Source organism: Megascapheus bottae, chromosome 23 (assembly GCF_031878675.1).
Source record: "Megascapheus bottae isolate mThoBot1 chromosome 23, mThoBot2.hap1, whole genome shotgun sequence".
Lineage (NCBI taxonomy): Eukaryota > Metazoa > Chordata > Mammalia > Rodentia > Geomyidae > Megascapheus > Megascapheus bottae.
Genome location: NC_143531.1, coordinates 17,328,916 through 17,343,126, shown reverse-complemented (window position 1 = coordinate 17,343,126; position 14,211 = coordinate 17,328,916). Strand labels below are relative to the sequence as shown.

At 39.4% G+C, this 14,211-nt stretch overlaps 1 protein-coding gene across 2 annotated transcripts in view; it reads left to right on the top strand.

Moving 5' to 3' along the window:
* The window catches only part of Pdlim5 (PDZ and LIM domain 5), a 144,163-nt gene that overhangs the window by 110,889 nt on the left and 19,063 nt on the right, over positions 1-14,211 (top strand). For both annotated transcript variants that reach the window (XM_090356790.1, XM_090356789.1), the window contains one exon: positions 5,046-5,221. In XM_090356790.1, the coding sequence (XP_090212916.1) occupies positions 5,046-5,221 (176 nt within the window). The remainder of the gene's footprint in view (positions 1-5,045; positions 5,222-14,211) is intronic.

The following is a 14,211-nucleotide window of genomic DNA, read 5'->3' as shown; positions in this document are numbered from 1 at the left end:
TTCTTATTATTCTCCATTATTTTCCCCAAAGAGTAACCATTGTTTGAAGATATAGAATGATACAGAATGGAAGAGAAACTCCCAAGTTAGGTCCCTTGGTAACTATTCTTCACCTTAACAACATATTGTCCTGCTCTGCCATGTTACCAGCTGTCTCTGCTCTCTTGAGACCCTCCTTTGCTTTTTGTTAAACACTGATAGCAGTGGATAGACATAAATTCAACTCAAAAAAAATCCATACTTGCAAAGATAAAATGCATGTATGTATAATTATTTGCAAATGCATGCACCACTTGTGGCTTTTTCCCTGTATGTGGGACCGAGGAATCAAACCCAAGGCTTCATGCATGCTAGATGAGCATCCTACCACTAAGCCACACTCCCGACCCTCTCAGATCTTTTGACACAGAGAGAAGACTAATCTCCACCTCACAACACAGTGGAGCTGCCATGCCACTAACCTGCATTGAGCACAACACAGAATTATTTAATGTTTAAGGGTTTTGAAGATTAAACTTTATTCCTGCATGTAAAAACTTTTACAGCTATACATGGCAGCTCACATTTATAATCCTACCTTAGATTGGGTAAATCGAAATTCAAGGCCTTCCCCCCCAAAAAGCTCTCACGACTCTATCTCAGGAATAAAAAGCTGGGTACAGTGGTGTGTGCTACCATCTTAGCTGTGCAAGCAAAAGGAAGATCATGATCCAGGTTGGATCATGTACATGATCCCTGGGCATGTACATGAGACCCTATGCAAAAAGGTAACTAAAGCAAAAAGTGCTTTGGTTGTGGCTCAGTTGGCAGGGCACCTGCCTAGCAAGCTCACAGCTTTGAATTCAAACACCAGTACTGAAAAACAAAACAAAACAAAAAACTTTAGAGCTAGAAAACAAAACCATGAAATCTGCAGATGGGGCTTTGATCATAGTCACTGCAATTTTTATTTATTTATTTTACTTTATTTTATGTATGTGGTACTGAGGAATCGAACCTGGGTCTTTGTGCATGCTAGGCAAGCACTCTACCACTAGGCCAAACTCACGGCCTCTTGTTTTTTTATTTTTGCTCAGATGTTTGTCCTCCCCAAACAACTCACTCTGAATAATTTACACTGACTCAGCATCCACAAACTGTTATTTCTAATTCATGTTAATGTATCTTGCTGCTTCTATACAGGCAGCTGTTGAACCTGCTTCTCCTGAAAACACAAGTCTTTTTAAACTGTCATGCTATAGGCATACTTCATCTCTCAGGTAACATTCTTGGCATAGAGACTTTTTTGGGGGTAAAAATACACATAACTTTCTTTCTGCTTATAGAAATTAAAGTCCACTTCACTATTCAGTGCAGGTCATTCTGCAGCTGGGTGGTACATAACTTTGCTAAAATTTTAGAGCTAGAGGGGATCAAGAATATTTCTATGCTAAAGTATCTGTTTTATATTATCGTCAAATTTTTAATTTCTGGAAGAAGTCACAGCCATGGTGAATAAATGACCTGAAGTCCTGTTACCTGATTGATAGTGCATGCCTTTATATCTAAATAGTAATATGGAATGGGGGCTATCTGCTATCGATTCTGCTTACCTGTTCTTCTGTCTTCTTCTCCTCTGTCTGTCTTTCCCTGCTCGTCAGAGTAAGCAGCTCCACAAGGAATGTGGACAGTTCTGTGGAAGGTTTTGGAGGCTCCTCTTCCCTCTCTTCTCCTGGCAGATATAGCAATGCAGCGCTGAGCAGGGCAGCTGCAGCTGTATCTGCCGCCCTTGCAGCAAGAACCAGGTAGAACCACAGGTGTCTCAGCAATCCTCCTGGTTTGATGTCACTTCGGGGCAGGGCACCCACTTGAGATGGTTGAAGCTCTGCGTGAGCCCTGCACTGTGGGTGATACACACACACACACACACACACACACACACACACACACACACACACACACACACACAAACACACACACATTCTCCCAGCTTGTGGGTAATTCCCAGGGGATTGTTGCTGTTGCTGCTGTTTATTTCTCCATCATTACCAAGTATGTACTGTTTTTTCTCTGCTGGATGGATTATTGCAAGTTGTGTGTTTATGGAATTCAAAGTTTTCATGATTTAGAGTGTCAGGGTATATTTGTTGGTATGTTTGTTTGTGTGTTGGTTTTGTACTTAAACTTAGGGTGATTTCCCTTGGCTTTTTTACTCAAGGCTAGTACTTTCCTGCTTTTTCACTTCTGGAATTTTGCTGGTTATTCAGAGATAAGAGTCTCACAGAAATTTTCTACCTAGTTTGGCTCAGAACCTTGATTTTCAGGTTTCAGCCTCCTGATTAGCACGAATTACATGAGCCACTGGCATCTATTTGACTTCCAGTTTTGGTATTTGTTGCAGAATAAAGATACGTGAAGTTTCTATTGCTGTTATCTTTGTCCAAACCCGAGGGTGGACTATATAACCTAATTACTCTGTCATAAATACCTTCCTATTTCCTTCTCCCCCTCCCCCCCAAAAAAGAGTTAAATCATTGTGGGGTTATTTTTTTAAACTTCTATATCTATCTAGTTTTAATTGCTTTCCGAAAGATTGCCTTGCTTAATTTTGGTGACAATTTACTCAACTTATCTAAATGATAAAATAGTACAGCAGGCCAAAGAGAGCCCCTCGTGGCTCTTAAAGCCTACTTTCTTGTATTGGAGTGTAAGTTTTCAATCACAACTCTTTCTCCAATGCTTGCCAGGCTCTCCAGTGCTGAAAGCTCTTTCTCACTCCTGGATGCACTTTGCATCAGCCCCATTTCCAAGCCTTTAGCTTTTCCTTGTCTTCAGGCCACCAGGACATCATCTGGTTCTCTCCAGGTTAAGGAAACCAGGTAACATGAGAGTACTTGTGTGCTTGCTGTGTTGCTTTCTCTAAAACCTAACCACAGCGTTAACCAGCAGGCTCTATGACAGAATCTGGGAGCCGATTTCTTCCCAGTTTTGAATTAACTGTAACCTCACTGCAGTGCTAATTTACTGCCTTTGTTTTTTATGACAACGAGCTCACCTGTTATTCCTTTTTGACACCTTTCATTGGCCCAATTGGTGTTTGGTGTGAAATTATGAGTAATCATGGTAATATTTAATTACAGTCTAATAGTGTCAATATTGCATGAATATAACAAATGACTTTAATATATTACAGAGCTTTCTACTTGCTAGGCAAGTAAATACTTAAATAATCAATGGCAAGAAGGTAAAGCTTTTGGAATAATGTAAAAAAAATTCATTTTGGTTGGCTGCTGTCTTATAGTTCTTAAGCATGAAGGCTTTGTTTAAAAAGGCAACTTTTTTTAAACCATATCTGAGTACTTCTTGAGTTAGTTTCCTGTTGTTGACAAGATTTGTGGGAAAAGCAGTTCATCGAGGGGAAAGGTTGGCTTTGATTTGTGAAATCAGGGGTTTCAGTCCATTGTTTGCTAGCTCTGTGGGGCCTGGGGCAGCTCATGGCCAGGAGGGAGGGTGGATAAACCTGCTCCCTTCCTGGGGTGTCAGGACATTCAATAGTGAGGAGGGGTTGTGTCCTTATATCCCCTTTTTGGTAGGACACACTCTCATGGGATTGACTTATTTCCTGCCTCCCTCCCTCCCTTCCTTCCTTCTTGCTTTCTACTAATGCATCTTGTCACAGCTAGTAAACAATCACCTGCCTACAGGACACTCCAGATCTAAGCCATAGCAGGGTTAAAATACATTGATCAATTTTTCTCCTATACTTAATGATTCAGCCTAAAACTCTCAAGTATAATGTATAAGTAAAACACGAGTCTTAATTATTCACTAAAAGTATAATCTCATTGAATTAACCCTATGAAATCAATGACAGAGTATAAAGCTATAATTATAACTAGTGTATGTGTATTTTGCAGATAGATGATCTGTCATCAAGCTAGCTCCAGATCATTTGATCAGTTTATTGATCAATCATTTTCTGATGTAATTAACAAGGCTGTCCTCTTCAATGTTACGGAAAAATTATTTATTATGGTTCTGGATTACTTTTGAAAAAATAGCCATGAGGTTTGTCCTCAGAACTTTCTAGTTGCTAAGTAAGACATCCGCCTGAGCCACCCACCCCATTCCTTTTTTTTCCATTAGTTATTTTTGAAGTAGGGCCTTACTTCCTGCCTTGGCCAGAGCTTAAATCATGATCCTATTTCATGCTTTTCACTGTAATGACCAGTGCAGACTAATGAAATACTTTATTTTCATTTCTTAGTAGGGAGCTCAGGGCAAGGTAGATATAATTGCTACTTTTGTTAATTGTGAATAGGATTTGATGGGCGTAGAGACATGGTGGAGAAAATACTTCTTATGAAAAGCATGGAAAAGGTGTCACATTTAGGACAGGGTGGCCAGCATACAGGAAGCTGATCACTGTGGTGGAGAGGAAGTCATGGTAGTCTAGTCTGTTTTTACCCCGATGTTAGTGTCTAACATTGGCATTGTCTTAGACAAGTTCTCTCTCTCTCCCTTACCACCAGGTGGCCAGTGGGTAGGGCAGCATGTGGCATACCTTAGGGGTTTGAATAACTGAGTACATAAATGAGCTTACAAGGGAAAGGGCCTAACCAGTTCCATGTCAGAGAAACTTAGTTCATCAAGAAAAATGGGTGTGTGCAAAGGCACTCATTAACGTCATTTCATAGAGGCTACCAAGGTTTACTTAGTAAGCCATTGCCTTCCTCTTGATGGTTCTTCTGAACTGCCAGTAGGAGTAGCTTATGGTTTAAATGGAAGGGTTACTTAAGCTTTTCTTTAGCCAACTTCACATAGTATTTCTTTTAAAGAGCATTTCCAAGGTATAAAACCAATGCTACCAGACTCCTTATCTTTTCTTACTTTTTTTCATTTAAATGAGAACAATCCATCAGTCATAATGTCAATGTTTTGCTTTCCTAAGATAAAAGGATGTCATTTTCCTTCACGATTTAATTCATTTGGAAAAGTAGAAGTGTTTGTTACTAAGGGAGGTTGAAACTGCCTCACCAACAATTGTCTCCTTATTTTGGTTTCAGCCCTGCTGAACACCCCACTTCAGCAGGAGCCTCACCCCAGATGGTGGCTGGAGGTCCGGACAGCACAGGCGTGAGTAGACCCAGCGTGGGCGGCCTCAGCACAACTGCTGCCTTCAAACCCGTAGCATCCACTGGCGCCATCAAGCCACCAAGCTGGCAGCGGCCAAGCCAAGCAGGTATTCCAATGAAATCTCTTACTCCTGGCTTTTCCCAAGCAAGTGCAGATATGAAAGGGTGTTCTTGGCTATGTGACAGAATTTACTAGTAAATCCTGTTCTCAGGCATCTGAGATTTTAGTTCAGACTATGAAGAGAAACTATCTTAGTCTTTATAGTATCTTCGAAACTTTCCCCATGTCTGATACAATTCAGTTTGTCTTTCATAATGATTCAATCTAGCATTGCCTTGATTCCCAATAATGTTCAAAGCAGATTTGGAACTGTAATCCTGGAGTCTTACTTATAACAAACTACTGTTGAGAGGTTCCCTTTGGAACCTATTATTTTTGGTCTTTATAGGTGTACAAACAACGTAAGTTCTATGCTGAGCTAAACAAGTCTTCCCATCCCTGTGACAAAATTCCTAAGCAAATCTCCTTAGGAAAGGAAGCATTTATTTTAGAACTTTAGTCTATTCACAGCTGGCTCCCTTGCTTTTAGGCTTTGGACAAGACAGAAATGTGGCAGAAGGGCTTGGGCCTTTTTCACTGTACTTTTGTTTATAATTTGTTTCATAAAACCATGTAGTACATGCTGCTAATTCACAAACAAACTATAAATACAGTTGTCCTCAGTGTCCCTGGAGGACTGGCCCAGCACTCCCTGCAGATACCAAAATCTATAGCTGCTCAAAAACCTTAATTGAAATAGCCCTCTATTTGCCTCTTACCCATATGCATGCATCCTCCTGTGCACTTTTGCTTCTCTAGATTACTTTTTTTTCTTTTACCAGTCCTCAGGCTTGAACTCATTGCCTGAGCCCTGTCCTTGGGCTTTATCAAGGCTAAAGCCCTACCACTTGATCCACAGCACCACTTCCAGCTTTATCTATGTATATGGTACTGAGGAATCAAACCCGCATCTTTGTGCATGCTAGACAAGTACTCTATCACTAGGCCAAACTCCTGGCCCTCCAGATCACTATTAATACCACATGTAGTATAAGTGATTTATAAGTAGCTGTCATGATGTTTCTTTAGTGAATATGTAAAGAAGACCAAATCCATTCCTGTTCAGAACAGACAGTAGTTCTAGTGTTTCATTTTGTTGGTTGTTGGACCTCCCATTGCGGAGACTGGATGCCGAGTACCGGAATGACTGTCTGTGTTGAGCAGGAAGCACAGACCAAGGCCTCTGGTATAGGGCATCTTGAAAGAGACTCTTCTATTAATTTTAAATTTAAATTGCAGGCTACCACTGTTAGCCATTGAGATTTGTAGACTCTTAACACCTTATCTCTTCTTATTATTCCTATTTTTAAATAATTGTACAAAGGGGTTTCATTTAAGATGTATTATTTGAGGGGAATATTCTGGCAAAGCATGTCCTATTTTGAGTTCTTTTAATTTGCTTATAGGTTCTGTAGGGTAGTGGGGACTCATAGTTATATTCTGTGTGTCTTAAATACAAAAAAAATGTTTTAGCTGTAATGATTGGGAAGTAACAGGAGAATATTTTGTAAGCAGGAAGAAAGAGTAAAGTCTTGAGGCAGAAAATGGAGGAAAGTAAGTATCTGTACTGCTCTTAGGAGTTCTGTTACTAAGAGGAATTCCATTTGATAGGGGGAATTCGTTGGTAATACACTATAACAAAACTGCCAGTAGAGGGCAATGGAATCCTTTATTCTCTGAGTAGATTTTTTTGGAATAACCAGCATGCAAATACCAGCAACTATATTAAAATTTAAAAGATTATGCCCCCCTCCAGAATGTATGTGTGACTATACTATGAAAAAAATACAGGTGTAAAACATACATAAAATAGAACAGTATAAAACAGTATTATCAGAATATTTTCCCATTGGGAACTCAGTGAAATAGATCACAATCCTTAGCTGAAATCAAGAAGTATTTTTTTAACTTCTTGTATTTATTTCATTCTAGGTTTTAGAAATGGGAAAGCCTGTAGATATTTTGGGCTCAAGATAAAGTGTTTTTCTCTCTTACAATTTACAGTTTAAAAAATAGAAGACAGGGGCCGGGAGTTTGGCCTAGTGGTTAAAGTGCTTGCCTAGCATGCATGAAGACCCAGGTTCGATTCCTCGGCACCACATACATAGAAAAAAGCCGGAAGTGGTGCTGAGGCTCAAGTGGTAGAGCTCTAGCCTTGAGAAAGTCCAAGGACAGTGCTCAGGCCCTGAGCTCACGCCCAGGACTGGTAAAAAAAAAAAAAAATAGAAGACAGATTTTTGAAAGTGTTTTAGTCATTCTTTTGTTTATGCAGTGGTGACTAATGCATTTTTAAAATTATGTGCTGAAAAACAAAGACGAAACAAAACAAAAAGAGACAGCACTGAAAAGACTGGGTGAAACCTGAAGAACTACCAGGGTATTTTGAGCCTGTCATCAGTTTCTATAATATTCAACGAATTTCTGATGTGACATTTTAGGTCATTTCACTTGTATTTGGTAGCCTGTATTACCCAGAAATCTTTCAAGCACTCAGTAATGTTATCCCAGTTGATAACTAGGAACTAAGTGTATATGTAACAGCATTATAGCTTAAATTGGATCACCTTTTTCTCAGAATATAGTTTAACATACACCCATTCCTGTTCCCCCACCATCTCAAAGACTTGGCCGCCATTCATAATGATCAGGTATTATAGGATGCAGAATGCTTAGAGATCAATAGTCTAGATGAAAATATGAAGACACAAAAGTCAGAGAATCAAAGCTTGAGTTTCACGCCAGTTAGCTGTACCACTGACCTGTGGCCTTCTGTGGTCAAGGAGTGTGTGGCTCCTGTGATAGAGCCCCTTCCTCACGAGCCCAGGATCCTGAGTTCAAATGCGAGATGGATGCCCACTTCTAAAACAAAAAAAAAGGACTACTTCTGCAAATAAGATTTAGTAATCTTGGAAACATTGACCTGAATCTAGAAAAAACACATGAAAGTTGAGATTTTTCTTCTTTTCAGAATTGAAAAAAGGCACTTTTTACATTTAACTTCTAATATTTGCATTTCTATTAAATATTTCCACATGAAATATTCATATGGCAGATGAAATGACTGTATCCATTGTTTTCAAAATCTTGATGAATTGAGAGGTAAAAGTTTAAAGAAATGTGTCCCTATGTAGATGACCTAGTTTTCCCATATAGTGTTTTTTTTTCCTTGAGTCTGTTTAAATTTAGGGCACCAGATTAGCTAAATTTAGCTCATTAGATGCAAATATATGTACAAAATATAATCTTATCAGATACAGTCTAACATTCTACACAAATCCAGTATTAAGGGTAAAAAGAACATTATATGTTGGAATAGATTAATTTGCTGATTTTAGTTTAATAACACAGAAAATGAAAATGATGTATGTACAGGAATATAAGCAATACTTTGCTAGATCAGGCCCAGTTTTCTTAACAGTTGGTGACCCCAAAGAGCAAAAGTTCATGTCATGTTTTATATGGGTTATAGAAGGTTATTTGTTTTGCTTTTGTGTTATCTTTATTTTTATTTTAGAAAGAAGTTGGTATATAGTGAAAACTACTGTTGTGCTTGAGATTTTCCCTCTGGAGTGCTGGGATTTTTGGCATATCCAACCATGCCCAGTTCTGAGGCTAAATTTGTGAGTCTGCATCTTTCTGGCTGGGAGTTTGGCCTAGTGGTAGAGTGCTTGCCTAGCATGCATGGAAGACCTGGGTTCAATTCCTCAGTACCACATACACAGGAAAAAAATAAAAGCATCTTTCGTTGTCTTTTATAGTGTTTTTGTGGTGACTAAATGATATAAAATATTAAAGTGTCTAGTTCATCATGGACTTGAAAATTTTCTCTTCCGTGATGGCGTTAACAACTTACTTACAATGTTACCGTCCAGCCCATCAGATGGCATGTGTCTGCTCTGCCTGAAACATTCTGAGCTGAGGTGGTCTGTGTTGTAAGACTTCTTACTAGGGCTGTCGTTCCCCTAAAAGCCAGCACCCCCACCTTAACCAGGCTCCCCATGTGTGATTGTTGTCGTGTTACCTGCAGTCCTGCCAGGCTGAAGCTCACAGTTGCATCCATTCCTTGATCACACGCTGTGTGCCACATGCAGGTCCCCATGCATGCTGCTTCAATTTGAAGTGCATTCCTGTCCCTTCTAGCCCTGACTAACCTCCATTCACCTGTTCATTTGACGTCTCTGTGAAGTCTTCATGAGCCTTTAGCCTGCTATGTAATTTTCCTTTCTGCTCCTACAAACCTGGTCACATCTTTGTCATAACCCTCGCATGTTCGTTTTAGTTGTTTGTGTGTGTTTACCACGGGTCTTACATCACTTGGAGGGCAGAGACCCAGGCCCCTGATCTTCATTTTGTGGTTCCTGAACAATGCCTGGCTTTCGGTGACTGAGTGAGTGAAGACATCAGACTTCCTTGTATTAGAAATTTGCATGTAAGTCAAAGGGACACAGCATTCTTTTGTCAAGGTATTGTTCTGTTTCCATTCTGGACTTGGAATTTCCCCAACAGTCACGTTCTGCTAAAGACAGCTATGAAAATACCAAATTGCGTATCAAGTATTAATCTGCCATATGTGTTAAAGGTTGCAGGGCTGGAGACATAGCTAAAGGTGTAGAGTGATCGCCTTGGAGGCATGAGGCCCTGAGTTCAAACCCAAGTGCTGCCAAAAAGGAAAAAAAAAGTCTTTAATCCCCCTTACCTAAATGGGGAACAAGATGTTACTTTCTTCTTCTTACTTTCTTATTTCTTCCAACTTTATCTTTGGGGGAGAAAAAAAAAAAGAACTAGAGCTGGTAGACCTAAGCAGTGAGAGTTTAACCAATGAATTACACTTCTAGAGCATGGTGGTAAGCTCATGCCAAGGAATGTGGCTCACAACATATGGGGCCCACGTAATGGAGTGCAGCAAATGTATTAGAGAGGTAGGCTCATCTGTTTTATCATTTTGGACAAATTAATTTGGATGTAAACTACCATGTTTAACACAGATATCAGCAACAAACATGCCAAGAAGAGTTAAATCAGATTATATGGCCCAGACCCCATGGGCATCGGAATCAATGTAGAGAATGAAATACTTAAATTTCAAAGAATGCAGTCTGGAGATAAGGCATGTATTTGTTTATAGTGAAGTCTTATTTAATTCATGGCTGACCTTTAATGTTTGTGGTAAAAACAAAATCACTTGTAGCTAACACTTTTAAGAAGGAAGTGTTGCAGACTGAGCAAATATATATAAAACTTCCCCTCCCCCACTTGCTTGCTCCTTGATCCTTCAGATAAGATTCTCCTTAATTCAACTGTAGTATACTATGCCTCTGGCATAGATTACATTTTAGAAATGAAGGAAATGTCTTTTCACTTGGTTATGGACAGAGCATTGGAGAGATCTGATAGGTCATTTCTTTTTCTTGTAGAATACTCAGATATACTTGTGTGATTTGATTAAATCAAAAGCTGAATAATGTGCATCTCAGCTATAAGTGGATATAAAATCTATCTCTTATTTGAAGTCTAAAGGAGATAGGGGTGAGAAAGGAAATTACTATTGCTACAACCATCCCAAATTTCATTGTAGGCTTTTGTGCTGCACTAATAAATCGAGATAACTAGATTTGCTTAGCTAAGATGGATAGATTTATTGGTTCCATTTCTAGATTTTTATGTGAATAAGTAAACTGCTACCAGTTGCGCGAATTTCATCTCTTCCAATAGTGTTTTATTGCCAGCTGCTTCCCCTGCATTTTGACATCATTAAACTAAACAGCACACTTGCCACAAAGGCCTCAGCAGAGCTGTCCATTGTCAAAACAAGTGCACATTTGTGAACACTCTTCTCTGTTGCCATTTTCCTTTCATTGTGACTAAAACTTTTTGTAAAGAAACATACCTAGATTTATTCACTGATAAAATATTATGCTTGGTCACATCTGGCTTACCCACCATCTATTTTTTTCTTTGCCAGTCCTGGGGCTTGAACTCAGGGCCTGGGCACGGTCGTTGGGCTTTCTCAAGGTAGTGCTCTGCTACTTGAGCCACAGCACCACTTCTGGCTTTTTCTATGTATATTGTACCAACGATCAAACCCAGAGCTTCATGAATGCTAGGCAAGCACTCTACTAGTAAGCCATACTCCTGCCCCACCCCTATTTATTTTTATAACTAAAGTTTTATTGAAGCCTTGCTTGTTTCTCTATGTATTTTCTGTGGCCTTTCTCATGCTACAGTGATAGAGTAGAACACTTAAGAGTCTACAATGTTAACTATTAGTCTTTCACACAGAAAAACTTTTCCTTGGTTCTTTACTCCTTTTTCAAAAAAAAAAAAAACAAAACAAGAAGCATATTTACCTCTTACAATTAAAGCATGGGCTTATCTTCCTATTATAAGATTACAAATCGAAATAATACTAAGGTTATTATATTGTGATAACTTGTTCACTTTTAATGATAAAGTTAGATCACCTCTCATATTTTCATAGGCAAGGCACATTTCTTTTACTCGTGACTTTGACCTAATGGAAGTTTTCTTTGTAAGGAAAGTTAATAGGGAGAAAGAAACGAGTGTGCGTGTGTGAACTGAACTTTGATGATGTATGATGTAAGAAATTAAAAAGAGAACGGAACGTAATCCAAGTGCCCATACTTACTTAAATTAAGACACCCTAGATCCAATATAATCTGGGTTCTTAGAGTTGAAAGGCTGGTTGCTAATGGAAGAGACCAACCTCCTGAAGTTGAGGAAATATTTGATACACAGTCTTGGTTGCACCTGTTCCAGTTCTTTATGGCATACATTCCAGCATTCTCCACCACTCAGAGAAATGATAATAGTTTAGTCTATCCAATTTGGCTTTTAATCACTGGGTTAAAGTCCTTGATTCCATTTAATAAAACTTGCACAAACCTCCTCAGAATATCCTCTGATCTTAAGTCTTGGCTTAACTTTTTCCATTTCTGCTGGATGTGATTTCACGCCTGGATCACAAAGAATAGCAGTTGTTTACGTTTTGAACAGAGCTTGGTGGACATAAAATGGACAGACCCCCATGCTTCTCTTGGTCACTCTGTATTTGTGGTGGTTAGGGAAGGAGCGGGGAGAAAGCTGCCATTTTGTGAGCAGTATGACACTTGTGCCCATCGTTGTTCCCCAGTCCAGAGCTTGCTGACATTTCTGTCATACCTTTGAGGACAGCCCTGAGCTGTATTTCATCTCCTTGTGAGTACCAGCGTATTATCTTGATGTGGCCCCATTATTTATACAAGCATAAGGTTAGCCTGGATGTTCTGAGCAGGAGCTTCCCTTATGCTGGGGCTACTTTGCTCTCATGCCATCAGCACACCTTGCTGGATGGTGACGTCTGTCTTCTTTATTTTGTGAGAGTAGCATTCATATTCATTGATATTTTAAATATTAGCCTTCTTCTGATAACAGCAATGGACTATTACTGGGATTTTACTAAAGAATTCAGATATTTTATGGTCATCCCTTTATTGGCAGCCAGTTTTCTTTTCTGTTTAACTTAATATCACAATACACTTTTAAAAGTTTTTCAAAATCTAAGGAATCCTGTAACTATTGTTTTATTTCAGGAGCTTTTCACCCATTGTTTATAAAGGCTAAAATCTAGGGAGCAAGATTTAGGACACGAAATACATACCACAATATGTAAATTAATCTTTCATAGAATAAATGGTTGCTGTGTCCTGATCTAACACAAAGAAAAATAAAGATGATGCTGGCAAAAGTAAAATGTTTAAGAAAAAAGGAGAAGAAAAAACAATGATCAAATAATACATTCATCCGTTTGAATATTCTTATTTCCACACTATAGTACCTTCATTAATTGTTCCTAAATTAGCAATTTTTAAAAATTCTTTATCTCTAATTGTAACCTGTAATCCAAAAAAGATACTGTTGAGGTAGCTGATATATAATAAAGTAGGGACTTCTTTGCTTTTTAACATTCTCAGATATAGGCTGGGAGTTTGGCCTAATGGTAGAGTGCTTGCCTAGCATGCAAGAAGACCTGGGTTTGATTCCTCAGTACCACATACGTAGCAAAAAGCCAGAAGTGGTGCTGTGGCTCAATTGGTAGAGCCTAGCCTTGAGAAAATCCAGGTACAGTGCTCAGGCCCTGAGCCCAAGCCCAGACTGGCAAAAAAAAAAAAAAAAAATCCTCAGATATAACACCATGACAAATACTTTTTTCAACCATGTACTGTGAATTAGTTACAGTTTACTTTTTTTTTTTTTGCCAGTCCTGGGGACTGAACTCAGGGCCTGAGCCCTGTCCCTCCCACTGGTTTGTCAAGTGAGCAGAGGCTGGGGGATTGGTACTTTATTCCCAGAAGCTGCCTGTTTTTCTGCTAGAGAAGTAAGAAATTCAGTCTGAGGACAAGAACATCAACACTGGGCTCTGGTGGCTCACACCTGTAATCCTAACTTCCCAGGAAGCTGAGTTCTGAGGATCGTGATTCCAAGACAGCTTGGGGAGGAAAGTCATGAGAACTTACCTCTAGTTGTTTATAAAGGCTGGAAGTGGTGCTGTAGCTCAAATGGTAGAGTACTAGCCTTGAGCAAAAGGAGCTTAGGGACAGTGCCCAGGCCCAGAGTTCAAGGCTCAGGACTGGCAAAAAAGAAAAAATATATGGCTGTCCCTATATTCATATGGGAAATAACCGTGCCTTGGAAATGTTCATGTTTATGGGCTAAGTACTTAGCCAGGCTTGCATCATATTGTATATGGGTGAATGTGCTAACACAGCTTCGAGAGGAATGAGAATGGCCCTGGTATCCGAAGTGGTTAAGGCTCTGCAGTAACAGAAAGCCAAGGCTTCTCTTCTGAGGAGCCGTAGTCGTTGGGTTCAGAGCCCTTCTACATGGTTTGAGAGGAAGTCGTGAGTTGGGTTTTTTTTTGTTTGTTTGTTTAAGAATGGCCTCTAATTTTAGGTAGGTTAGCTCCCCGTATTTCTTCTTAAGGCACAGGCCAGGTGGATC